Source organism: Chrysochloris asiatica, unplaced genomic scaffold, assembly GCF_000296735.1.
Source record: "Chrysochloris asiatica unplaced genomic scaffold, ChrAsi1.0 scaffold00013, whole genome shotgun sequence".
Taxonomy (NCBI): domain Eukaryota; kingdom Metazoa; phylum Chordata; class Mammalia; order Afrosoricida; family Chrysochloridae; genus Chrysochloris; species Chrysochloris asiatica.
This window is the reverse complement of record NW_006408531.1, coordinates 5,026,600-5,052,557: the sequence shown is the minus strand read 5'-3', so window position 1 is coordinate 5,052,557 and position 25,958 is coordinate 5,026,600. Positions and strand designations below refer to the sequence as shown.

Sequence of the window (25,958 nt, the reverse complement as noted above, 5' to 3'; positions counted from 1 at the left end):
AGACCCCCAGAGAGATGGATTAGCAAAGTGGCAGCATTAGTGGACTAAAGCGTGGCAACAATAGTGAGGTTGGCCCAGGATTGGTCAGTGTTTCATTCTGCTGTGCTTAAGGTCGCTATGAGTCAGTACCAACAACACTGTTATTTCTAGTTCAGTGTGATGGATTGATCAATAGCATTCTGTTTACAGAAGAAGAAATAAATACTTATCTACTAAGCCACATAATTGGAGTCCTGGTGTGGCACTCTGGGTTAATGCACTGGATTGCAAAGTAGGCTTGAGTCACAGGTGGGTGGTTCAAGGTCACCAGTTGCTCCTTGGAAGACTTATACAGGGTTGCTATGGATTGGAACCGACTCGATGACACTCAACTACAACAACAAAGTCACATAATTAGTTGAGAAACCAGGATATACGTACCTCCCATTCCAGAGTTCATATCCATTGCCGTTACTACTGCTATTATTTGGAATCCTGGGTTAATGCAGCAGACTGCAAAGCCATTTGAACTGCAAGGTTGATGGTTCAAGCTCACCAGCTGCTTCCTGGAAACCCTATAAAGGGTCGCTATGGGTTGCAATCGACTCGATAACACTTAACAACAACAACTATTATTATTTATTATAAAATATTTTCCTAAGCAGTAAAAGTGCTTTTAATTTATAATATATTTCTAATTTATAATATTTTTGAAAGCATATCTTCCATTACAAAGAATACTATTGAGAGCATAGCTTTACCCGAATTCCCATTTTCATTATGGGGAATGCGTTCTACTGACATGGCTAGTTTAGTGAATATGAATGATTGGCATGAGTTTCAGACATTACTCAAGAATCTCCCTACTTCTGGTAGATGTGATTAATCAAGTTAATTTTTGTGTTCAGATGATCCCCAAAGTGACTGCAAAGTCAAGTCTTTGGTTTTGGCATATCTAATTGTCCATTCTTCTCACATGGACAGGATAATCAAGCTGATAATGGAGTGAGTTAGACAATAGTAGCTAATATTTATCCGAAGTTGTGGTGGTGTACTGGGTAAGTCCTTGGCTACTAATTGAAGGTCGGAGGTTTGAACCCAGAGCTTTCTGCAGGAGAGACATGTGCAGCCTGCTTCTGTAAATATTGCAGCCTTGGAAACCCTAAGGGATAGTTCTACTGTGTTCTTGAGGCTCGCTTTGAGTTGGAATCACCTTGAGGCAGTGGATAAATTGAGCACTTGCCAAGTGTTATGCACTGTTCTTAAAAGACATTATCTTATATAATAATTTCAGCAGCTCCATGAGGGTATGTATGAGTGCTCTCCTATTTTACTGATGAGGAGTAGGAAGCACAAGGTAGTCAAAAAAATTTTCCAAGGGTTGCATAGTTCATAAATAGCAAACCCAAGTCTGTCAGACTCTAGAGTTTATTCTTTTGGCTATGACATGGTGACAAAATGGTTTCTCACTGTAAGAGATGCATTAGAAATGCAAGCTTACGTCTAGCTCAGGAATGATTTGGTGTCTAGTTTCGCTTAGTACTAAGCCTTCTCTCTTTACTTGTCTGCTTTTCTTTATAGCATTAAACATTTTTTTCCACAGCTAAGCAATCTTCAGGTAAAGTAGGTATTACTATGACCTTAAAGTGTCTCGTTAGTTGTCGTTATAGAAATAAAATGAGTTTCATTTATCCTTTATTGTAAAAGTAACATTATCTTGCTGGGGATCTTAAGATGTTCTGGAAATTTCTTACTATATATAACTCATTAACCTGCCTGCTTCATGACTTTCTGGCTAACCCAATTCATCTGTGGTTCCTATTGGCAACTGTTACTCTTGGTTCCCCCTTCACTGTCTTGCCACATTGATGGTTTTGAGTCAATGCAAGATAGCATAGCATCGCTTTGAGCAAAGATAATATGGATGTGCCTGTCTAAATCAGTATGAAATATAATTTTCACTGTAAACAGTAAGCCACTATACAGAAGGCTTATGAATTTTTTTTTTTTTTTATGGCATCTGCCCATCTGACATTTGCTGGTTTCTATGATGATTTTGGGAGTCCTGGTATGGCACTACGGGTTAATCCACTGGACCGCAAGGTCGGTTTGAACTGCAAAGTCAACAGTTCAAGCTCCTCAACCGCTCCTGGGAAACCTTAAACAGAGTTGCTATGAGTTGGAAACAACTTGAAGGCAATAAACAACAGCATAATGCTGTGGACTTAACATATTTACTTAACAACAAAAAAACAGATACCCATTTAAAAACAGTGATAACTATTGTTATTTAAAAAATAAGCTATTTTAATTTTGCTTCTATGCTTCAGTTTAGGTAAAAGAGAAGTGCTCGGGCAATTTTATTTTGAATATTTTCATTTGTAAAGTAGCAAATATTATAAAATGAAGCTATTTTCTTAAAAGTAAAAATTTGGGGGGAGATTGTAGGGAAAATTAATATTTATGTCTTCTTTTTACCTAGGAGGCTTGTGCCTACTATTGCAGAACTTAAAATTGTTCTAATTTTTTTCAAGTAAGTTATTTCTTTTTTAGTTATCTGAATTTTTGCATCTTCCTGCAGAAATCACCCATTATATAGACTCTGTAAAGGAAAGTGGGACCAAATAATAAGTAAAATACAGTGAAATTTGTGTATTAGAGCCACACACAGCAATATTGTTGTTGTTAAGTGCTGTTGAGTTGGTGCCGACCCTTAGCGACCCTGTATAGGTTTCTGAGGAGCAGCTGGTGAGCTTGAACCACCAACCTTGCAATTCAGATAGCTTTGCAGTCTGGCGCATTAACCCACAGTGCCACACCAGGACAACACAGCAATACTGCTTTGTTTTTTCTGGGTCTCGTAAGTTTTCCACCTTTGACAGGGTGCTTAGGATACGATCATGCTCTCAATTAAGAATTCTGGGAGAGTGGTGGTTTCGTAGGATAAGCACGGTACTGCAAACCACAAAGTTGGAGGTTTGAATTCACCATGGGAGAAAGATGAAGCTTTCTGCTTATGCAAAGATTTACAACCTCAAAAACCCTATACAGAGACTTTATGAGTTGGAACCGACTTGAAAGCACTTAACAATAACAACAACCATTAAGAACAGTGTCTCGTTTCAGTTTTGAGGTTTTTTTTCCTTTGGCAGGTTCTGGCTTTCTCAGGTTTTAATGACTTTATTTTTACCTTCTGCCTAGTTCATTTAAAGTTCCCTGGGTGGCACATAATTACTGGCCCTTGATCACATGGGTTCGTCATGAGTCAGAATTGACTTGATATAGCAGCTCATTGCACAAGGTCATTGGTTCAATGCACCAGCAGCTACTATACAGGGAACCAACTCAGCAACACTTAGCAACAAAAATAACAGAAAGAGCTAACCAAAAGGTTGGTGGTTTGAACCGCCTTAGCAGGCCTTCGGGTGAAAGGGCTAGTGATCTGCCTCTGTAGAGGTTGTTGTTGTGGTTGTTAAGTACCGTGATGTTGGTTCTGACTCATCGTGACCCTGCACAGGGTTTCCGAGGCTTTAAATCTTTATGGGAGCAGAAAGGCTCATCTTTATTCCATGAAACGGCTGGTAGTTTTGAATGGCCGACCTTGAGGTTAGCAGCCTGATTCGTAACCACAGCCCAGAAACCCCCAGGGAGCTCAGTTGTACTCAGCAGTATGTAGATTTGTCATGAGTTGGAATAGACTCTATGATAATAGCTTACTGATCTTAAAGGAAGCCATTTACTGACTATCATCTTTTTAAAGTTTGTTTTTGTTTGGGAAGCAAGACTGAAAAAAGGTTTCTATTTCCATCCCTGCTTGAGACATACATTTTTGCTATTAATGCTATAATGCTGAATGTCCTGAGTCAGTCTGCCTTCCATTGCAGGATGGTTCATGCAGGCCGAATGTGGAGCTATCACTGGAAATGGAAGCCAAGTCCTCTTCTGTACTTACTTGCTTTGTGTATCATCAGCGTTCCTCAGTCAGGTAAGGCAGTTTCATTCATACCCTGAATTTGATGGTGATCCCATTGCCTTCTCCCATTGCCTTCAGTTTCAGTGTTTGTGTTGTGTGCCATGCCGTGGAGTCAGTTCTGACTCATAGCGACCCCGCATAGGGTTTCCGAGGCTATAAATCTTTTTGGGAGCCGAAAGCCTCATCTTTTTCTCATGAAACGGCTGGTAGTTTTGAACTGCTGACCTTGAGGTTAACAGCCGAACTCATAACCACTATGCTACCAGAGCTCCCTTCAGTGTAAGTGTGCTGCTTTTTTAAGACAACTTTATTATGATTTTTTTCCTGTTTCTGTCCTTAGAGGTTATTTTCTGTCCATTGCCTTTCTATATTCTCTGAGTTCCACGCTAATACTGCCTCTTTGATCATTGGTTTGTTTTTTAAACTTATTTTCTAATATATTTCTTTAAATGTTGTGTTTCTTTTCACAATATTTATGTATGTAGCCCGTATAGATGATGAGATAGGTACATACCTGGCATCAATTAAATGTTATTTCTTCTATTGCTAAATTTTCTCTTTTCAGGTTTTATATAGTTATTTAAGTATAGACTTTGCCTTTAACTTTATACTGATTTTTTTAGCATTTTACAATGTGAAATAAATATTTGAAATAAGGTTTTAGACTATACAGTTTAGTTTACTTAACATGGTATGGAGAAGTTACTTTTAAAATATAGTATTTTTTTTACTCAAAATACCTAATTTTTAGAATTGTGTTTTCCCTTGAATTTTGAAACAAGGCCCTTGCCACTCAGAGCCTGACGAATGTAAATGGTTTTTTTGAAAAGTAAACCTTTTCTTCTTTTGTCACTGTACAAACTGCCAACTTGCTTAGGTCCTTTGTTGTACTTTTGTTTTCTCTTGAATTAATTTAGTTACCTTTTATGGGGGGGGGGTTGGTTCTTTTTTTAAGATTAAAAGTAAAATGTCAATTAAGAAAGTAATTGCTCACTATGTCTTACATCTTTATTATTTGGAATTGAAATAAGATTTTTTTATATTCTGTATTTACAATATTATTTGCCTTTGAGTTGGTTCTGGCCCATTAGTAACCCCATATAGAGTTACTGAGGCTTTTTCAATCTTAGCGGAGCAGAAAGCCAGAGACCTTGTGACTCAAAGTCCAATACTGGAGCCACTGTGTTTTCAATATCTGTACGTTTTCACACATTATGCTTTTAAAAATAATTGAGTAAATACATTTTCTGCTAAACTTGCTTTGTCATGGGTTAATACATTCGACTAGTGTCTACTAATGTCAATACTTTGCTTTGAATGGTTTATCAGCTACTTGGGAAAATCCCTGACACTTTTTAGTTGCTTCAAGCAAAACTGACCTTTAAGGGAATTTTTGGCATCTTTGTTTCAGTTTCATTAGAAAGCCACATTCTGATACCAACTCACTGCATGACAGTAGAAATACGCTTGTAAAGAGACCTGAGGAGGAATGGATGTGGGATCTGTGTGGAGTATCTGTTTACCCAAGAAGCAAGTTAAGCATGGGCTTACTTGTGCTTATTTATGAATCTATGTTGCTATTCTGTGTTACCTAGTCAGTTCTAACTCATAGTAAACCTACGGACAACAAGACGAAACACTGCCCGGTCCTGCACCATCCTTACAATTGTAGGAACAAATTAGTGACTAATTTTTCACAAGTGGTCCACCTCTTCCTAGCCTTTCTTACTCTAGAAGCTCTGCTGAAACCCATCCACATGAAATCTTGCCTAGCTTCCAGAATCACAGCAACGCACAAGCCACTAGACTATGACAAACTGATAAACAAGTGAGCAGTTTCTGTAGTGAATAGTTTTCCCTGGATAATCAGCCCCTATCTGTGTCATGTACAGCGTGGAACTAACTACCTTTGCTGCCCTTTTGAAAGTGCTCCTTTAAGGGCCAATTGCACTACACAAAATGGTCTGTAAGATTAAAATCCACTAGACTTCTGTTTTCTGTTTTTATCTTTGAAATGTCTAAGGCATCTTCAAAACAAACCAGTTCAAATTGGGACTTTTTAAGTTTAGATGTCAAGAGAGTTTCATTGATGAGTGCACATTTCTGAATGTTCATCATTTGACTAAATGACTTATTTGACATCATGCACATTACAACCTTGTTGTTGTTGTTAAGTGCTGTCGAGTCGGTTTCGACTCACAGACACCCTATCTAGGGTTTCCGAGGCTATAAATCTTTGCAGGAACCAAAAGCCTTATCTTTCTCCTTTGTAGCAACTGTTGACTTGAAATGCCAAACTTCTGGTTAGCAGTCCAGTGTTTATCTTACAGAACCACGAGCTCCTAACTATGATGTTTGTTGTTGTTGTTGAGTGCCGTCCAGTGGATCCTGAGCCATAGTGACCCTGTATAGGGTTTCCGAGGAGCTTCTGGTTAACTTGAACCACAGACCTTGCAGTTCAAACCAACCTTGCTGTCCAGTACATTAACCTGCAGCACCATACCAGGGCTCCGTTACATCCTTGGTGGTGGTGTGCCATGGAGTTGATTCTGACTCATAGAGACCCGGCACAGGGTTTCTGAGGCTGTAAATCCAGGCGCAGAAAACCTCATCTTTCTTCTGCAGAACGGCTGGTAGTTTCGAACTACTGACCTTAAGGTTAGCAGCCCGACTCGTAACCAATACATTACCAGAGCTTCTTCATCACAGTCTTAGAGATATTTAATTTTCTAACTCTAATATTTTGCTGGACTCAAAATAAAGTACCACTTTATTTTTCAAGAACCTTTAATGCATAACTGTGATGTTGCTGTTAAGTGCCATCGAGTCAATTCCGATTCATAGCTACCCTGTATGGGGTTTCCGAGGAGCAGCTGGTGGTTTTGAATTGTTGACCTTATAGTTAGCAGCCCAGTGATGCTCCCACAGTGCCACACCAGAACTCTACAACCCATCCTATTCCCCTACTATTCCATCCCACTTTCCCTGTTTTCTAGATAAAACACCATCTTTCTATTCCTTCACTGGGCCTCCCTACTAGCTTCTTCTCTCTATCCCTCACATGCCTGGTTCTTCTTTGACATTCAAATTTCAATTTAAATATTACCACCTCAGATAAGCCTTCCCTTTTCCCCAATTCTTAGAAGAAAGACCTGGAAGTCTACTTCTGAAAAAACAGCCACTAGAAAATCCCTGTGATTTCTGCTGTGTAACACACGGCATTGCCTTGAGTCAGAATTGGCAATAGCAATAGATAATCCCCCTCTAGCATTTTGCTCTTTAGTAATGATTTGCGTAGATCTTGTTTGCTCTTTTGATTGTCAATGTTTTGTTAGTTTGACTGTGATAACTAGGTTGGAGGAAAAGCAAAACCTTTTTTGATTGTTAAAATTGACCCTTGATTCAAAGGATGATAAATGAAATGTAGAATCCCATGGATAGCTTCAATTCAGATATAGTTAAATTCATAAATAGAACTTGTAACGATCAATCTCTTAATAGACAAATTTACATTGGTAGTTTCATAGGACCCTTTTAGAAGCAAGTAGGATTTTAACAACTATTATGGAAAGATAATTGCCAATTGACAAGTGATGAATGTAACTGTTCATAGCTACAATACACAACAATGGAATATTTAAGCTGATCCCATCGAAGTACAAATTAAAGCAACACAATTTGCTGATAGTATTCACACTTATTAAAGTTGTTGCTAAAGGGTCACTGTTGGCTTACTCTTTGGGGAGAATAATAGGGCAACAGTTTTTTTAAATATTAAGAATGTGTTCATTCTTTGACATATGACTTCCACACATAAGCATCTCTCTTACAGAGATCAAAACAATATGCATCAGTATATAACTGTAGTATTGTAATAGTAATAATCTAATTATTCATCAACTAAGAAATGGTGATATAAATGATTCAACAATCAGACCATGAACTTCTGCGCAGTCATTTAAAACAAGGTTGTCAAAATGCATATATTGCTTTGGAAAGATGCCCATTGATTGTTGTTTCTGTTAAATGCCGTGGAGTCAATTCCGACCCATAGCAAGTCTGTATAGGGTTTCCAAGGAGGAGCTGGGTGAGCTTGAATTGTCGACCTTGAAGTTCAAATGGCTTTACAGTCTGGTGCATTAACCCACAGCGCCACACCAGGACTCCATAAGTGTGATAAGAATGTTAATAAAGCATAGAATGATACATACTAAGGTCTTTCCATGAGCTATCTCAGGGGCATGGGCTTGTAAGAAGGAGGCAAAACTGTGGAACTTCATATGCCTCTAAATTTTTTGCTTTGATAGAGTAAACATGTATTATTTCGGTAATTTGGGGGAGGGGGAAATTTGAGTAATTTGAGTGGTAGAAGTGAATGAATATTACCATTTTCTGTTAACCACTCTACCTAATTCCAAATTTCTTCCCATTTGATAAGAATCCCTAAAAGACATTTGAAATAATATTTCTCTCCACAACACTGGAGATGAATAACGATAGCTCAAGCAGACAGAAGGTTATGGCTTCAAGTAGAGTGGGAAACAGAGTTCCAAAAGCCAATGAATTCCTAGGCAACCAAGAGCCTGCTTCCACACAGATAGCCTTAGTCATGAGCACTGAGGGAGGAGCTTCCTTCACGCCTGAAGGTCAGTGATTTCAGCAGATTGTTTCAAAGCCTGGTGTTATGCTGCTATCTGTGATACATCAGCAGCTAACGGGGAAGTGTTTCTGAAAGTAAAATCTGGCCTGAATTGTGTACTCCCTAGTCCAGAGCACTGCATAGTTCTGAAAGGCAGGTGATAGGGCAGAATGAGTTTTGTGCTTTTTTTTGTTGCTTGCTAACTTTTTCATGATCATATTGTAGTTAGCTGCCATCTGAGTTAGCCTCAGGTTTGTGGTTACCCATGTGTAACAGTACAGAACTGCTCTATAGGGTTTTTTTTGGCTTGCGATTTAGAAGTAGTTCGCCAGACTTTGCTTCCTTGGAGCCCACCCCTGGATAGGTTTGGAATGCCAACTTTTAGGCTAGCAGCATTTGCATACCACATAATGAACAATTGTTTTCTGCAGTTAATTATCCATTTAAGAGTTAACTAGACATATGTTTTTTTCATATTTGATCAAAAGTCTTTCAGATGCATAGAAAAATAATCCTTTTTTAAATCTTCATAATTTTTAACCATTTTAGTAATAACTTTTTTTATCTTACTAACTCTACATAAAAAGTAAAAACTGAGATTTTGATGTGCACACTCTTGTAAAGAATGATAATAGGGTTATTGTTGTTGTTAAGTGTTGTTGAGTCGGTTCTGACTCACAGTGACTCTGTATAGGGTTTCTGAGGAGCAGCTGGTGGGTTTGAATTGCTACTGACCTTGTGGTTCACTGTCCATGTCCATGTCCATGCTGATTCTATAGCACCACACCAGGAGTTCTCAGTCAAAGGTAAAGTGTTCCAAATTCCTGTCTTAACCTTTGTAGAGAAAGGGCCGTCTTCCCACTCAGACTGTAGGTTGGATGGGCCCAGGAAATTGAATAAACAACACCTGGGAACTTGAACATAGAGCTTCTTTAAGGAATCTTCATAGATCTTTTCATTAATATACCTTTGGATGATCTGAAATCAATAGAGGTAAGTGTGAAATCCTGTTATAATGGTTACAAAGTCGATCATAGAAACATAGAATGGGGGTTACTTACCTTGTCACCGCATTGACAGGCTCAAATGAGCTAGCAGTGAAATTGACACATGTAGGCCCTTCACTGATAAGCTCACACTTTTCTACAGACATGGTTGGCACATTTTACAAAGAATTGATGAGCAGAGAGTACCTAGACAAGCCAGACGCAGATGGTGGTAAATGTTGGGCAATCTGAGGAATGTTTCAGTGCAATCTCCATTTCAGCTCTGTTTTGTGGGGGTGGGCTACAGAAATAGACTCTTCCCGCCTTCACATCAGTCATGGCATTGTTGCTTTTCTCTGTCAGTGTTTGGTTTTGTTCAAATTAAAAGTCCTGCTGAATTAAAAATAAATAAATGAATAAAATATTTGCATATTTTCTTTGGAGCCCTGGTGTGGTGCAGCAAGATAAGGACTGGACCACAAGGTCAGTTTGAACTGCACGGTTCATGGTTCAAGTTTACCAACTGCTCCTGGGAAACCCTATACAGGGTCACTATGAGTTGTAACTGACTCAAAGGCACTTAATAACAACAATGAATTTTTAGTAAGAATAAGAGAATGGTCTTTAGATATTTAAGGAGTGGCCCAGTGTTAACAGACTCAGCAAAATTAGGACCAGTGAGTGACCACTTTAAGTACTAAAAGATTGTCTTAGTAGTTGTTTGGAGTCTTTGCATGGTACAATGATTAAGCTAAAAGTCCACTCAGAGGCATCTTGGAAGAAAAGGCCTTGGTGATCCACTTGTGGAAAATCAACACAATGGAGCATAGTTTTCTTCTGACACACATGGTGTTGCCAGGAGTTGTGCTTGACTTGATGGCAGCTGGCAAATGGGTATAAGCACACTACTGGTAAAAAAATAAAACCAAATTTCAACCAAATAAAATAAAAAATAAACCAAATGAAATCAACTTTCCCACATTTCCCCATCATTGGTCATCTGGATGTGAAGAAGGTAATCTTAATATTGAGGAAGAGTGTACAATAGATACTTTGAAGGCCTCCTCAGCCTATAGTTTAGTCATGGAATATATATTTGTATATTAAGTGTACTTTTTAATATACACATACTTTTAATGTTTTTGCCTGAAATTTTTTTTCTGTGTGCATTACCTTTTGATTTTATTAACTACTTTTTGTACCAAATTAGAGATAGAGGCTTAGTCTACTAAAGATGCTGGACAGGGGCCAGACAGAAAGACTGACGATGCCCAGTCCAGGTCAGTTGAGGACTTTTGCTGTCAGGCATCCTCACACAATCTAGAATTAGGGTCTCCAAGGAACAGGAGAACCCAGGAAAGAAGCATGCCCAGTGGCTGCCAAAACTCCGGGGCCAGGTCCCTCTTTGAGTGAGCATTTTGGCATTTCTTTCTCTCCCTTTGTGGGGCTGTAGCCTGCCCCCTTTAAAGGTCTTCCACAAGATTTGTGTCTGTCTGTGGGAACCCCGAGTGTGTGATTTCTGGTGGAAGATTTCTGTCAATGTGTGTTGTCCCAGTGAGTCTCACTGCTACCTTTGTGAACCTGCGAACCTTCTACCTGGGCGGAAGAATAAGTCGTTTGACCCTTGAGTAGGATCATCATTGTTCTAATGGAAAGACTCCCGTATGGGCCTTAAGGCATATGGTATGTGTGTGAGTTCTATCTGTAATATTGTTTGATTTGTTGCCTTGTTAGTCTGGTTTTATGGTGTGTTTTTTTTTTCCCCAGGAATATTAAAATACTATGGTTTAAGATAGACTGATAGAACCATCTAGTGGAAATTGGTTTGGCTTCTTGCTTTGCTAGTTTCAACACCTGTGCTCTAAGAATGTTGAAATGTCTCATTTATCTCTGCTAGATGTAGACAGAAACCATTAAACACTCTTCTCATTTCTAAAGAAAAGTATATGTTGTTGTTGTTGTTAAGTGCCATCGAGTCGGTTCCGACCCATAGCGACCCTGTACACGGTTTCTGAGGGTGTAAATCTTTACGGGAGTAGAAAGCCTCATCTTTCTCCCGCGGAGCGGCTGGTAGTTTCGAACCGCTGACCTTAAGGTTCGCAGCCCGATTCGTAACCACTACGCTACCAGAGCTATATAGCTACTTATAAATGTGTGTGTGTATATTTCTTTTGTTTTAGGTCGCTGCAACATAAAGGGAAACAGATTTGTCCCCATAAGGTTTGCATGGGTTTTTCTTTTAAAGAGTGCTTTGTGGAAAAGTCATTTACTCTGATTGTTGTATAATAAGGCCTTCTAAGGAGCTCTGGTAGCGTAGTGGTTACGAATCGGGCTGCGAACCTTAAGGTCAGCGGTTCGAAACTACCAGCTGCACCATGGGAGAAAGATGAGGCTTTCTACTCCCGTAAAGATTTACACCCTCGGAAACCCTATACAGGGTCGCTATGGGTCGGAACCGACTCGATGGCACATAACAACAACAACAAAGTAACAATCGGAGTCCTGATGTGGCGCTTTGGGTTAATGCGCCACACTGCAAAGCCATTTGAACTACAAGGTTGGTGGTTCAAGCTCACCAGTTGCTCCTTGGAAACTCTATACAGGGTCGCTATGGGTTGGAACTGACTCGACGGCACTTAACAACAACAATAAAGTAACACTCATAAAAGTATGATTTTGCCTCTGTATGGTTGTTGTTGTTGTTGTTAAGTGCCGTTGAGTCGGTTCCGACCCATAGCGACCCTATACAGGGTTTCTGAGGATGTAAATCTTTACGGGAGTAGAAAGCCTCATCTTTCTCCCGCGGAGCGGCTGGTAGTTTCGAACCGCTGACCTTAAGGTTCGCAGCCCGATTCGTAACCACTGTATGGTATTGAATTAATATTTATTTTTGAACTTCAGTTTTTTATTATGTGTGTGCTTATGGGTTAAATTATCTTAACATTACAGAGAATAAATGAAATGCCCTCAACAGGCCTCATGTTTATAATACTTTTGGATAAAAATTTTTCTAAATACTTTGAATTAGGTATTGTAAAAATAAGATTCCTTTTTTAATGCCATGATATTATTGTTGTTAAGTGTTGTCAAGTCAGGTCAGACATATGAGAAGCAGTTGGTGGGTTTGAACTACCGACCCTGTGGTTCCCAGTCCAGTGCTGACCCTACAGTGCCACATCAGGATATGTTCATTGTTGTTGTAAAGTGCCATTGAGTTGGTTCCATTCTTAGAGCACAGCCTTGTATAAGGCTTCTGAGGAGTGGCTGATGAATTCGAACCACTGACCTTGAGGTTCCAACCAGCCTTGGGGTCCAGTGCTTATTCTACAGCACCACAACAGGATACAGGGACTTGAAAAGCTCCCTTGAAAGAATTTGACTTCCCCCTTTTTTTTTTTACAAATCACCTGGGCAAGTCTAAGCATATGCAAATGAATGAACAAACCTAGTTTTGTTTTCCCCCTTTAGATGTGAGCCAGGAATGCAGGTAGATCATTTGAATTCTTAAGGCCCAAGTCAAAGTTTAAAGAAAAATTCTTCTGGAGTTCTGCTGTGGTACTGCTGGTTAATGCTGAACTGCAAGTTTGCTTTGAACCACAAGGTTAGAGTTTCAAGTTCACCAGCTGCTAAAACCCTATACAAGGTCGCTATGAGTCAGAACCAACTTGAGGGTATTTAACAACCACAGTTCAGTGTGGAAAGAGTCCAGGTGACTCAGTGCCTTCAGCATTGAACTGTTCAGTTCAGCTACTCTTAGAGAGAAAAATGAGATTTTCAGTCCATACTGGATTAGGAGCTGGGCTGGGACAGTGGTTTGAATCTACCAGTTGCTCTGCAGGAGAAAAACAAGGATTTCGGCTCCTGGAAAGATTTACAGCCTCAGAAACCCTATATGTGATGATGCAGATATTTTCTTACACAAGTTAAACCTAGACAACCCTAGACTTTTATAGGGAAATGCCAGTTTTGAAAGAGTTGGCAGGTAAAATTGTTTTCCTCCACTATCAAATGACTACTTCCTTAAGGAATTTTCCTTTTATTTTCAGCAAGTGGAATGTGTGTTTTTAGTATCATTATTGCTGTAATTCTAATATGAAGACATGCAGTAATTAAAAAATGTGGGAAAAAAACAAAATGGAGAAGGCCCAAAGAAAGAAAAAGAAAAAGATAGTTCTGAATTCAATGTGTAAAGAAATATATTTTACAGGGTGGGACAGCAGGGGAGGAAGAATTGAGGGTAGATTTGGAAACATATTAATCCTCCTATGCACACGAATGAGCTTTGGTAGTGTAGTGGTTATGAATCGGACTGTGAACTGCAAGGTCAGCAGTTCGAAACTACCAGCTGTTACGCGGGAGAAAGATGAGGCTTTCTGCTCCCGTGAAAATTTACAGCCTCAGAAACCCTGTACAGGGTCGGTATGAGTCCGAATCGACTCCACGGCACATAACCACCACCACCATGCACATGAGTCCTGGTGTGACGCTGTGGGTTAATGTACCAGACTACAAAGCCGTTTGAACTGCAAAGTCGGCAGTTCAAGCTCACCAACTGCTCCTTGGAAACCCTATACAGGGTCGCTATGGGTTGGAACTGACTCAACAGCACTTAACAACAACAACAACAATGCACATGAAGTTAGAGTTGTAAAGAAACATCTTTTCTTCTCCATTGAACTAAGACAATGAAACAGTAAAAACAAATGAAAAGTGCACCAAGCATTTACCAACACATAAGTGATGGCTGTTATCTGTTCACATTAACCTTTCATGTAATTTTCTTCAAACCTAAAAAAGTAAACAAATAAAACAACTCCCAGAAAAGGAATTAAGTAGGCTTGTTGTTGTTATGTGCCATGGAGTCAGTTCTGACTCATAGCGACCCTGTTCAGGGTCTCCGAGGCTGTAAATCTTTACGGGAGCGGAAAACCTCATCTTTCTCCCGTGGAACAGCTGGTAGTTTTGAACTACTGCCCTTGAGGCTCACAGGCCGATTCATAACCACTACGCTACCAGAGCTCCTAGTGGGGTGTATTATTACCATATTCCTATGGTTAAAACTAAATATTGATAATATTTGTAGCTGATTAACCTTTTTGAATGACATCTCAGTCAAATAGTTTGAGTTATGATACATTTCATGTCAAAATACCTTGGGTGGTTAGGTGCCATCGAGTCGGTTACAGTTCATAGCAACTCTCTGCATTACAGAACAAAACACTCCTTGGTGCTGCGCCATCCTCCCCATCGATGTTAAATCTGAACCCTTCGCAGCTGCCATTGTGCGAGTCCATCTCATTGAGGGTCTTCCTCTTTTTTGATGACACTCCACTTTAACAAGCTTGATGTTCTTCTCAGGGACTGGTCCCACCTGATAATATGTCCAAAGTATGAGAGATGAAGTCTCTTCATCCTGGTTTCTAAGGAGCATTCTGGTTGTACTTTTTTCCAACACAGATTTGTTTGATCTTTTAACAGTCCATGATACTTGCAATATTTTCTCCAAAACCATATTTCAAATGCATCAGTTCTTCCATGGTCTTCCATACTTACTGTACAATTTTTACATGTATATGAGGCTATTGAAAATACTATAACTTGGGTCAGGCCTACTTTAATCCTCAAACTGATACCATCTGCTCTTGAACACGTTGACGAGATCTAATGCAGACAGCAGATTTACCTAATGCAATGCATCATATGATTTCTTGACTGCTAATTCCATGAGTGTTGATAGTAGATCCAAGCAAAATGCAGTCATTGACAACTTCACTGTTTTCTCCATTTATAGTAATGTTTTCTATTGATCCAGGATTTTTGTTACCGATCTTCATTAGTAAGTATTTTAAGTCCTCTTCACTTCCAGAAAGCAAGGCTGTATCATCTGCTTATCACAGGTTGTTAATGAGTGTTCCTCCAATCCTGATGTCATGTTCTTTTTCCATATAATCCAGTTGCTCAGCATAGAGATTGAGTAAGTATGATGAAAGAATACAATCCTGGCACACATCTTTCTTAAGTTTAAACCATTCAATATCCCCTTATTTTGTTCAAACGACTGTCTTTTGGTCTTTGTACAGATTCCTCATAAGCACAATTGTTGTTGTTGTTGTTGTTTAGTGCCACTGAGTTGGTGCCAGCTCATAGTGACCCTGTATAGGGTTTCTGAGGTGCAGCTGGTGGTTTGAACCACTGGCCTTGCAGTTCAAACTGACTTTGCAGTCCAGTGCATTATCCTGAAGTGCCACACCAGGACTCAATGAGCACAATGATGTGTTCTGAAATACCCATTCTTTGCAGTGTTATCCATAGCTTGTCATGATCTACACAGTTGAAAGCCTTTGCATAGTCAATGAAGCACAAGTTAACATCCTTTTTATATTTTCTGCTTTCAGCCAAGATCCATCTTCCTCAGCAATAATATCCTTCATTCCACGTCCCCGTCTGAAACTAGCTTGAGTTTCTGGCAGTTTCCTGTTGATGCACGGTTGTAGCCATTCTTTAATTATCTTTAGCAAAATTTTGCTTGCATGTGATTAATGATATTATTTGATGATCTCCCTTTCAGTTGGATCACCTGTATTTGGAATGGGTACAAATATGGGTCTCTTCCAGTCAGTTGACCGTGTAGCTATCTTCCAATTTTCTTATCATAGATGAGTGAGTGCCTTCAGTACTGCCTCAGTTTGTTGAACAATTTCTATTTGTATTCTCTCAGTTCCTGGAGTTTTTTTTCCGGTCCCTTCCATGAAGCTTGTACCAGTACCATTGATTCTTGATCATATGCTAACTCTTGAAATGGTTTGAACGTCAACCATTTCTTTTTACTACAGTTATTTATTTTGTCTATCCCTTTCATCTTTTTTTTTTTTTTATGCTTTTGCATCATTCAATATTTTGCCCATAGAATCCTTCAGTATTTCAAGTTGAGGCTTGAATTTTTTCTTCAGTTCTTTCAGCTTGAGAAATGTTGAGTATATTCTTCCCTTTTGGGTCTTTGCATGTTTCAATACTTGACTTCGTCTTCTTGAGCTACCCTTTGAAATCTTTTGTTGAGCTTTTTTTACTTCCTCATATCTTCCATTCAAAGGAGCTCTGGTAGCTTAGTGGTTACGAATCGGGCTGCGAACCGCCAAGTCAGCAGTTCGAAACTATCAGCTGCTCTGCGGGAGAAAGATGAGGCTTTCTGCTCCCGCAAAGATTTACAACCTCGGAAACCCTGTACAGGGTCGCTATGGGTCGGAACTGACTCGACGGCACTTAACAACAACAAAAATCTTCCATTCAAGGTGCTTTGGTAGTGTAGTGGTTAAGAGTTAGGGTGCTAATCTCTTGGTCAGCAGTTTGAAACCACCCACAGTTCCATAGGATAAAGGTTGAGGCTTTCTGTCCCTGTAAAGATTTATAAACTTGGAAACCCTATACTGGGTTGCTATGAGTTGGAACCGACTCCACGGCGCATAACCACCACCACCACCTTCCATTCACTTTAGCGTCTCTTGTGCTGGAGAGCATGTTTCAGAGTCTCTTCTGACATCCATTTTGGTCTTTTCTTTCTTTTTCATGAACTTTTGCTTTCTTTCTATGTGATGTTCTTGAGGTCATCCCATAGGTGTTCTGGTCATTACTGTCTAATCAAATTTGTTCTTGGTATGGTCTCTAAATTTAGGTGGAATATGTTCAAGGTCATATATGGCTTGCCTTCATTTTCTTCAGCTTCAGCCTGAGCTTGCATATAAGCAATTAATGGTCTTCTCCAGAGTCTGCTCCTGGTTTTATTTTATATGATGATATCGAGCTTTTCCACAGTCTATTTCCACAGACGTAGTGAATTTGGTTCCTGTGTATTTCCTCTTAACCCCAAATCAACTCTTAAACAAAATTGTATTGTTTCCAAGAGTATCACTTCATCAGAGCACAATTGCTTCTCAATCTTTATGTGGTGATTTTCTCATTTTAATTTGAAAATCTGTAGTACTAAGAGAATGTAGAAGAGAAAACTATTTATTTCCTAGACTTCCACTCCACACATCTACAAGTCTGCTTTTTGAACTAGTGACTTATATGTACTATTCACACCAGGCATCACCAGAGTAGCCTCCAGGGTTACCTTTCTTTAAAATTCTAGTGATTTGGGCTTTCTTTGGATATATTGCCATGCCTCTGTTTCTTTTTGTTTCGTTTCTGTCAATAGAATCTATGAGGAGAGAGATTTCATCAGATTCAGGTCCATTGTTATTCACATCCCCTACATCAACATAAATGTGTGTACACATACACATGTAACACAAAAACAGTATTTCGTGATCAAAGAACCATTTTATTAAGAATTTATACAGCTTGAAAAAAAATCATATGTATTTTTTAGATGACAAAATTTTCTTCAATAAATCAACTATTGTAAGTTAAAAAAAAAAAAAAAAGCCTGCTTCTTCATACATTCTACTCCAACTTTTGACCTGTTGGTGTAGAGGAAGAAAAGAGAGATTGTATTTACACTAGAATGTACGTAGCGGATTCTATCAACAAGTTTGCTTTGTACTTCCAAACCCACTTAAAAATGCAAATATTTCCTTCCCTTTAATTATAAATTGTACTTACCAGTGTTAGTGGCCCAGACCTGGCTGAAATAATAAAATAATGCTTGTATTGTTTGCAAATCTTCAAATAGAAGTGCTTTTTTAGAATATTCTTTATCACGTCAAAACTTTAAAGAGTGTTGTTTAAGCAAAATACAGATCTGAAATAAAGAAGATACTCTGAATGGGAGTATTAATTATTGCTTTCGACACATCCATAGTTACTTTTGTTCTTTCTTCCTTCATTTTGTTTGTCTGTGGCCTTAAATATATGCCCAACAATGTGACATTATATATAATTGTTACTAGCCTCTCTTGCGTTTTAGTGATAGTTTTGTTGTGTTACTGGCTTTCAGACAGGGGATGAGTTTGCGACTATACTGATTTCAGTGGCCTCAGTATGGCTCTATGAGAGCAAACAATCAAGACTCTTAGGAATGACAAGCCTCAGAGTTAGTTTTCTGGAGAGGATGACCTTCAAATATGTACACTATGACATTATGGAAACATGGCCCCACCTCTTCCTCAAATCTCTTTGATTAGACAGTGCATGCCAGTTGTCTCCTAGTTGGCTCTCAAAAGGTCAATATTAACTTTGTTTTTGCACTGCTAATCTCATCTCTCTTTAGAATGGTAACCTGAAAATCTGTTACTTGTAGGAAACTCATGACCACAAAATCTTTTTGTTACAGCCTGATGAAGACCTCATGTTTCAATAAGCAGTAAGGTTTGCAATTCTTGTCTCAGAGCCTTTGCTAAGTTGACACAGGCCTTTTTCCTTCCAGGTCAGTGAGTCCTGATGCTTTAGTTGGTATTTGATTAGGACTCTCATTATTTCTCATCATCTGACTTGTTTACATATTTACTATTTGTGTGCACACAATAGAGGTCTGTCTTTTTTATCAACTGTTTCAAAAGCATTTTCCTTGTGAATTTTAAGCCATTTCTTTTCTGAAAGTTGCCATGTATTTATAAGCATGATATTACTGATTGTTGTACCACAGAAAAGGTGGTAAGTAAATGGGGAGTGAATGAATTGACTCTCCAAGTTGCCCAAGCCACAATTTGGATTTCCCGCAGCTGGGTGAGTTAAGCTGATCTAAGCATCATTGTAAGTAAGTGCTGTTCAGTTGGTTCGTAGCGACCCTATGTAGGGTTTGTGAGAGGCAGGTGGTGGGTTTGAACTGCCAAATTTGTGGTTAGCAGTCCAGTGCTTATCTTACAGTGATATGCCAGGGCTCTGATCTAAGCAGTAGACATTCTAATTCAGAGCCTACCATTTGAGCTGCAAACCACAAGGTAGGCGGTTTGAGTCCACCAGCTGCTCCTTAGGAGAAAAATGAGGCTTTCTGCTCCCACTAAGAATTATAGCCTCAGAAACTCTATACAGGGTCATTATGAGTCAGACCACCTCAATGATACATAACAACAACAACCTCCACCTCCAATATTTTTTAAGTATGTTCAACATCTGTGAGGGCATTATAGTACTTAAAGGCATTGTGAACAAAATAGAATCAGTATTTCTCCTCATAGACTTGTTTGAAAGCAAAGAGCCATGTAATAATAATAATATGTGAGCTTTAGATATGTATGTGTATGTGTTGTATATATGTTCATATATATGTATTCATGTGTACATATGTATGAGTGTGTGTGTGCACACACATATATATACAGATCAGATTCTTTTCATATTCCAAAGTTGCAAGGCTAAATCTTGGTCTTTAATGTGAAAGAGTTTTAGTCCAGATGGAGATGCTGACATGAGATAAATATGTGAGCAAATACAATTGCAAATGTTATATCAAAGAATAATTAAAGAAATTTCAACAAAAAGTTTTAATGGAGGAGGGAATGTTAAAACTTCACATTTTACTGGCTGGTGTGATTAACAAATATTTACTCGAGTCTGGTCTGGCATGGTCATTGACCATCTGACCAGATTTCCCTGTGGTCAGATTAGCTGCCCATTGTAAAAGCTGATGTCACTGTGAGAGAGCAGTTTATATTCAATGAGTATCACCTCTGGTGATATCAGAAAACTATTGTTGTTAGGCACTGCTAAGTCGGTTCCATCTCAGAGTGACACTGTACTGGGCATCCAAGAAGTAACTGATGGGTTTCAACCGCCAACCTTGCAGTTAAAAGTCCAGTGTTTATTCTTCAGCACCACACCAGAACTCAAACAGAAAACTCGAAGATGGGAAAACCAAATCAAATCTGTTGCTGACAAGTTGGTTGACTCATGGCAACCCCATGTGTTACAGAGTAGAATTGCTCCATGGGGTTTAATGGCTGCAATCTTTGTAGACGTAGGTCAGCAGGCCAAATTCATTGCTCTTATATTGATTAAGACTGAAAGAGACCCTATGTTGTAAGTGTCATCGAGTCGGTTGGGACTCATAGCACCCCTGTATAGGATTTCTGAGGAGCAGCTGGTGGGTTTAAACTGCTGACCTTGCAGTTAGTAGCCCAGGGCTTATCCTACAGAACCTATGGTTTTTTTGTTAAGTGCCATCACGTTTGTTCCAACTCACCTCTACAGTGACCCTGTATAGGGTTTCTGAGGAGCAGCTGGTGGGTTTGAACTTCCGATCTTGTGGTTTTAAGTCCAGTGCTGCCCCTACAGTGCCACACAGGGAATTCACGGCACCTATAGAACTATGGAAATGTCCCACAGGGTTTCCAAGGCTGTACACCTTTAGAGAAACCGATTGCTACATCGTTCTCCCACAGAGCGCTGGTGAATTTAAACCACCTTACCATTCGCTTAACAGCAGAGTGTTTACCATCTGTGCCACCAGGGTTCCTTCTAGACCCAAAGAGATGCAGAAATACAGAAGAGTGATTCAGACCAAGAAAGGGGCAAGGGTAAGGGCAAAGACATAGATGTACTGAAAGTGATTTTGTGTAAAGATAAGTCAATGTTTCATGTAACTGAAATGAAGGGTCTATTCAGAAGAGGACAAGGAATGAGACTAGACACGGAAGTGGGAGGCCAGTCAAGAAAGTGAGGGATTATGCAGGCAAAGCAGAATGAGGATTACTAGCCCAGTGGGGAGATAGACATGTTAGCCACAAGCTATAATTCAGTAAGATTTGTGTGCTCAAAGCCCTATACTGAAGAACACGGTTTAAGAACGTTCTTAGCGTTGTACTTAAGTGGCACACTAATGGATTTTTGTTTATTGAATCTGCAATGTGTGCTTTTTCTCTATGGTAGCATTCTTCTTAATGGTAGCCTTACTTTCCTCCTTGGTGAACAACACTGATGTGCACATTGAATAGCTAGGGATGTTACTGTAACTCAGACACCTTTGATGCCTTTTATTTCTTGCTCAGACTCAAGAACAATTTGTGACCAAGGATAGCTGAACCTAGATCAGTAATGTCTTCTTTGCTAGTATGGTCTCAAGGTTCTCGTCTCCATCAGAGTTGCTGTACCAGGTCCTAACTCTTTGTACCCAGTGTTCCTCCTAAACCATAGTGTGACCCACGTCACTGTCCTGATTAAGTTCCCATGAAGGTTCTCGTCCACAGAATGGAGTCTAAATTTCAAAGCTTAATATTTCACAGCTCCTGACATTTGTGATGTTATATCAAGTGCCTACTGAATAGTAGAGTCTCAAATATTGAGTGTATGTGAAAATTGAAGCATTTATATTTTTTGGTAGGCAAATATTAACAGGATTACATTGCATATTTAATTTATTAAAGAGAAGAGAATCGTGTTACCATAGGTAAAATGTTGAATTCTGGTGGCGCTGTAGGATAAGCACTGGACTGCTTACCACAAGGGTAGTGAGTCAAACCAACCAGTGGCTCTGTGGGAAAAAGATGAGGCTGTCTGTTCCCATAAAGATTTACAGTCTCAGAAATGCTATACAGGGTTTCTAGGAGTTGGAATCAACTGAATGGCAGTGGGTTATCTTCACAGAAGGACCAACTGTTTATGAAAGGGCATTTCCTAAGACTTCATCACATTTATTTGTACCAAAGGAAGAAAGTGTTCACTCTAAATGAATATAATAACTAGAGTAGGTTTTTTGGTTTGTTTGTGTTTTTGCTTTATTAGATGCTCCAAGGACTGAGCTTTTCATAGCAACGCAGTTATTTTTTCGACGTCAAGCTAGTTTCGTCACTATTAAAATGCAGAGTTAAAAAAATCTGGTTTTTGTTGAATATAGAAAAAAATATGAATACTTTCTTAAAAAATTTTTTCAGCTATTTCTCTTCTCTTTGGTGATCTTTTCTAATACTTACACTAACCATTTCCTGTATCTTAAATGTTTTTCTCTAAGCTTAAACTTTTCCCAGCTAGGCATGCAAGCATATATTTAGGACTTCTCTTTTCAAGACTAACAAAGGATTCCTATCTCTCCATAATCATCCTGTTAGGATAGACCGCCATGTTTGATTGTCTTTCCTTTAATTTCTGAATGTCTTGAAAGAGTAGTCTATATTTGTAATTTCTACATCTTCACCCTTAAAAAGTAAATCATTATGTTTTGGAGAGAGATTGAAAAGTTTAAATTTATAGTGTGTGCATGTGTGTTGTTGTTTTTAAATGCCATCAAGTCAGTACTGACTCATAGTTACCCTGTATAGGATTTCCAAGGAGCGGCTGGTGGGTTTGAATCGCCGACCTATGGTTAGTCCAGTACTTATCCTACAGTGCCACAGCAGTATGTGTGCATGTGTGGACAAATATAGTGTAAAGTTTCGAAAACAATTGTTTTTTAAAGTTCTAAAGATGCTCTGAATAGTTTGAATATTTAAGTTTCTAAGTTGTTTTAAGTAGATGGAACATAGTCATTGTACTGTTTCTTGTAAATGGAATAAGAAAATCTTTCTTGTAATATAAAGTCTGGTTTAAGGTGAAACTGTGTTATAAAATGGGATTAGTAAGGTAAAATTTAGTTTATTTGCACTCAAATTTTGAGACTATATTTTTTCCGCAAAGTTTTCTATATTCTTCAAATTTGTTTTTTATGCAACTCTGACTTTTATCACTTTTCCCCCTCATTTTAATTAGATGTGTAACTTGATTTGCCTAATTTGTTGCTATTTTTTTCTCTTGGAAACTCTTCAATATTCCCATCATATATTAAATTTTTTTTTAAAAACAGTTAAGAGAATTTTTCTTATACAGTGTTTGGATCAAGCAGAACTGAGAGAAAGACTTATTTTTATCCTCTGTCTAGTATATGTGCTTGGCTTTACTTTACACTAGCTTTATCTTCATTATAATAATATTGAATCATGGATTTTTAGCTAATTTGGGTGTAAAACTCCTGACTAGTGGGAAGGAAAGATAAATTGAGATATAAAAATTTAGTGCTAGAAGTCATAACTCAGCATTGCTTGGTTATATTATTTATGGTTGTACACACACATACACATATATATGAGGAAGCATCAAAAGCCTTGTGGAAAACAGAATTAAAAGTTGATGGATTTTTTCACAAACTTTTTGAAGCCCCCTCGTGTGTGTGTGTGTGTGGTATATATGTGTTTGTATGTACTGTTGGTGCTAAGTGTCATTGAGTCATTTCTAACTCATAGCGACCCTGCATAGGGTTTCTGAGGAGGAGTTGGTGGGTTTGAATTGCTGACCTTGTGGTTTGCAGTCCAGTGCTGATCCTACAATGCCACACCAGAAGTCTCTCTCTCTCTCTCTCTCTCTCTATATATATATATAGATATGTTTTTATTGTTGTTGTGAAGTGTCACCCAGTCAGTTCCGACTCACAGAAATCCTGTACAGAGTTTCCTAGGAGTGGCTGGTGGGTTTGAACCACCAACTTTCTGACTGACCTGCATTATCCTGCAGCACCACACCAGGATATATATGTATGTATATACAAGGAACCCTGACAGTGTAGTGGATTAGGAGATAGGCGACTAACTACAAGGTCAGTAGGTCAAATCTACCAACCTCTTTGTGGGAGAAAGATGAGGCTTTCTGCTCCCATAAAGATTTACAGCTTCAGAAATCCTATACAGGGACACAATGAGTCTGAACCCACTCCATGACACACAACCACATATACATGTATATCCATATATAATAAACCCATGTATGTATGAACTGGATCCTAGTAGCAATACTATGTATGGTGATGGTGTTTGTGTTCCTACTCATAGTGACCCTGTATAGGGTTTCCAAGGCTGTAAATCTTTACAAGAGCAGAAAGCCTTATCTTTCTACTGTCGAACAGCTGGTAACAATATTATATATAAGTCCGAAGTACAAAAAGTATTGTTATTAGGGTCTAGTTTACATATGTATGAGTTTATTAAAAAAAACAAAACATGTTTAAACGTGTTTCTGCATTCAGTAAATGACTCCAGGAAAGTTTCACTCATACATTTGTTGTTGTTGTTAAGTGCTGTTAAGTTGATTCCGACCCATAGCGACCCTGTATAGGGTTTCCAAGGAGCAGCTGGTAAGCTTGAACCACTGACCTTGCAGTTCAAATGACTTTGCAGTCTGACACATTAGCCCACAGTGCCACACCAGGACTCCATTGTTGTAGGTCCTTCAAAAACATTAGGGTACCTTCCAAAAACAAAAACAAAAGACCTAATCAAAGGAAAATAAAACAGTGGTGGGTTCCGAGGGGATCTGCTTGACCAGTTAAATTTATGGCAGGGAGATTAGGTCAGCCTGTTATGATGACTGTTTTATGGGATCCTATAGGGGTGACCAGGATCTGACAGTGTTTCGGTCTGCTGTACATAATGTCGCTATGGGTTGGTACCGGCTCGATGGCACCTAACAACAACATAGGGGTGATCGTTGTCATGGAGGGGCACTGTAAGATAAGCAGTGGAGTGCTAACCACAAGGTTGGTGATTCAAACTTACTAGCCATTTCTTGGAAACACTAAACCCTATTTGTTATAAGTTGAAATCAACTTGACAACATTTAATAACAATAAATAGGGGAAATCTAGACAGATTTTCTCAAAGGACACAAAATGGTCACTGGAGCTTATTATGAAGAAGTTTTAGGAATATTGAAAACTGCATTGGTGAGAAAAAGGCCAGTAACATCGCATCGAGAACTTTTTCTCTATTATGACAATTTAACTGCTCATTCTTCCAGGCTGGGAAGGGCTGTCCTATGAGAATTCTGTTGTAACTATACAAGTATATGTATTCACTAGATTTATTCAGATATTTTCAAAATTTAAGAATTTTCTTCCTCTTCCCAATGCCCCAAGAGATAAACTTTTCCTAGCTCCCATGTAAGCTTTCATTTCACACTTCTTTAGCCTCTGTGTTGTTGTTTTTGTTAAGTGCTGTCATAGCAACCCTGTACAGGGTTTCTAAGGAGTCACTGGTGAGTTTGAACTTCCGACCTTGTGGTTTGTAGTCCAGTGCTGATCCTTCAGTGCCACACCAGGACAACAATTCCGAAACCCTGGTTATTATACCTTTGCCTGGAAGCTTCTTTCCTTGAGAGTGTCTTTCTCCCACTGAAACAATAAAAGTGAACACAATGATCAGAATACGATTTTATATGTTATTTATAATTTTCATAGGTGTATATGTACATATTTGTATGTTGTTGTTGGTAAGTGCCGTTGAGTTGGTTTCAACTCATAGCAACTCAGTAGAGGGTTTCCTAGGAGCTGCTGGTGGTTTTGAACTGATATGTATCCATCAAGCTCATGAACCACTCTTCAGAAACCCTATACAGGGTCGCTGTGGGCTGGGACTAACTTGAAGGCACTTAACAATAACAATCTATCTATCTATCTATCTATCTATCTATCTATCTATCTATCTAT

The 25,958-nt window shown here is 38.9% G+C and overlaps 1 protein-coding gene across 1 annotated transcript in view; it reads left to right on the top strand.

The window, feature by feature from the left end:
* Window positions 1–3,864: 3,864 nt before the first annotated feature.
* The window catches only part of GPR126 (G protein-coupled receptor 126), a 190,214-nt gene continuing 168,120 nt past the window's right edge, over window positions 3,865–25,958 (top strand). Inside the window, exon 1 of the mRNA XM_006834705.1 lies at window positions 3,865–3,964. Within this exon, the coding sequence (XP_006834768.1) occupies window positions 3,865–3,964 (100 nt within the window). The remainder of the gene's footprint in view (window positions 3,965–25,958) is intronic.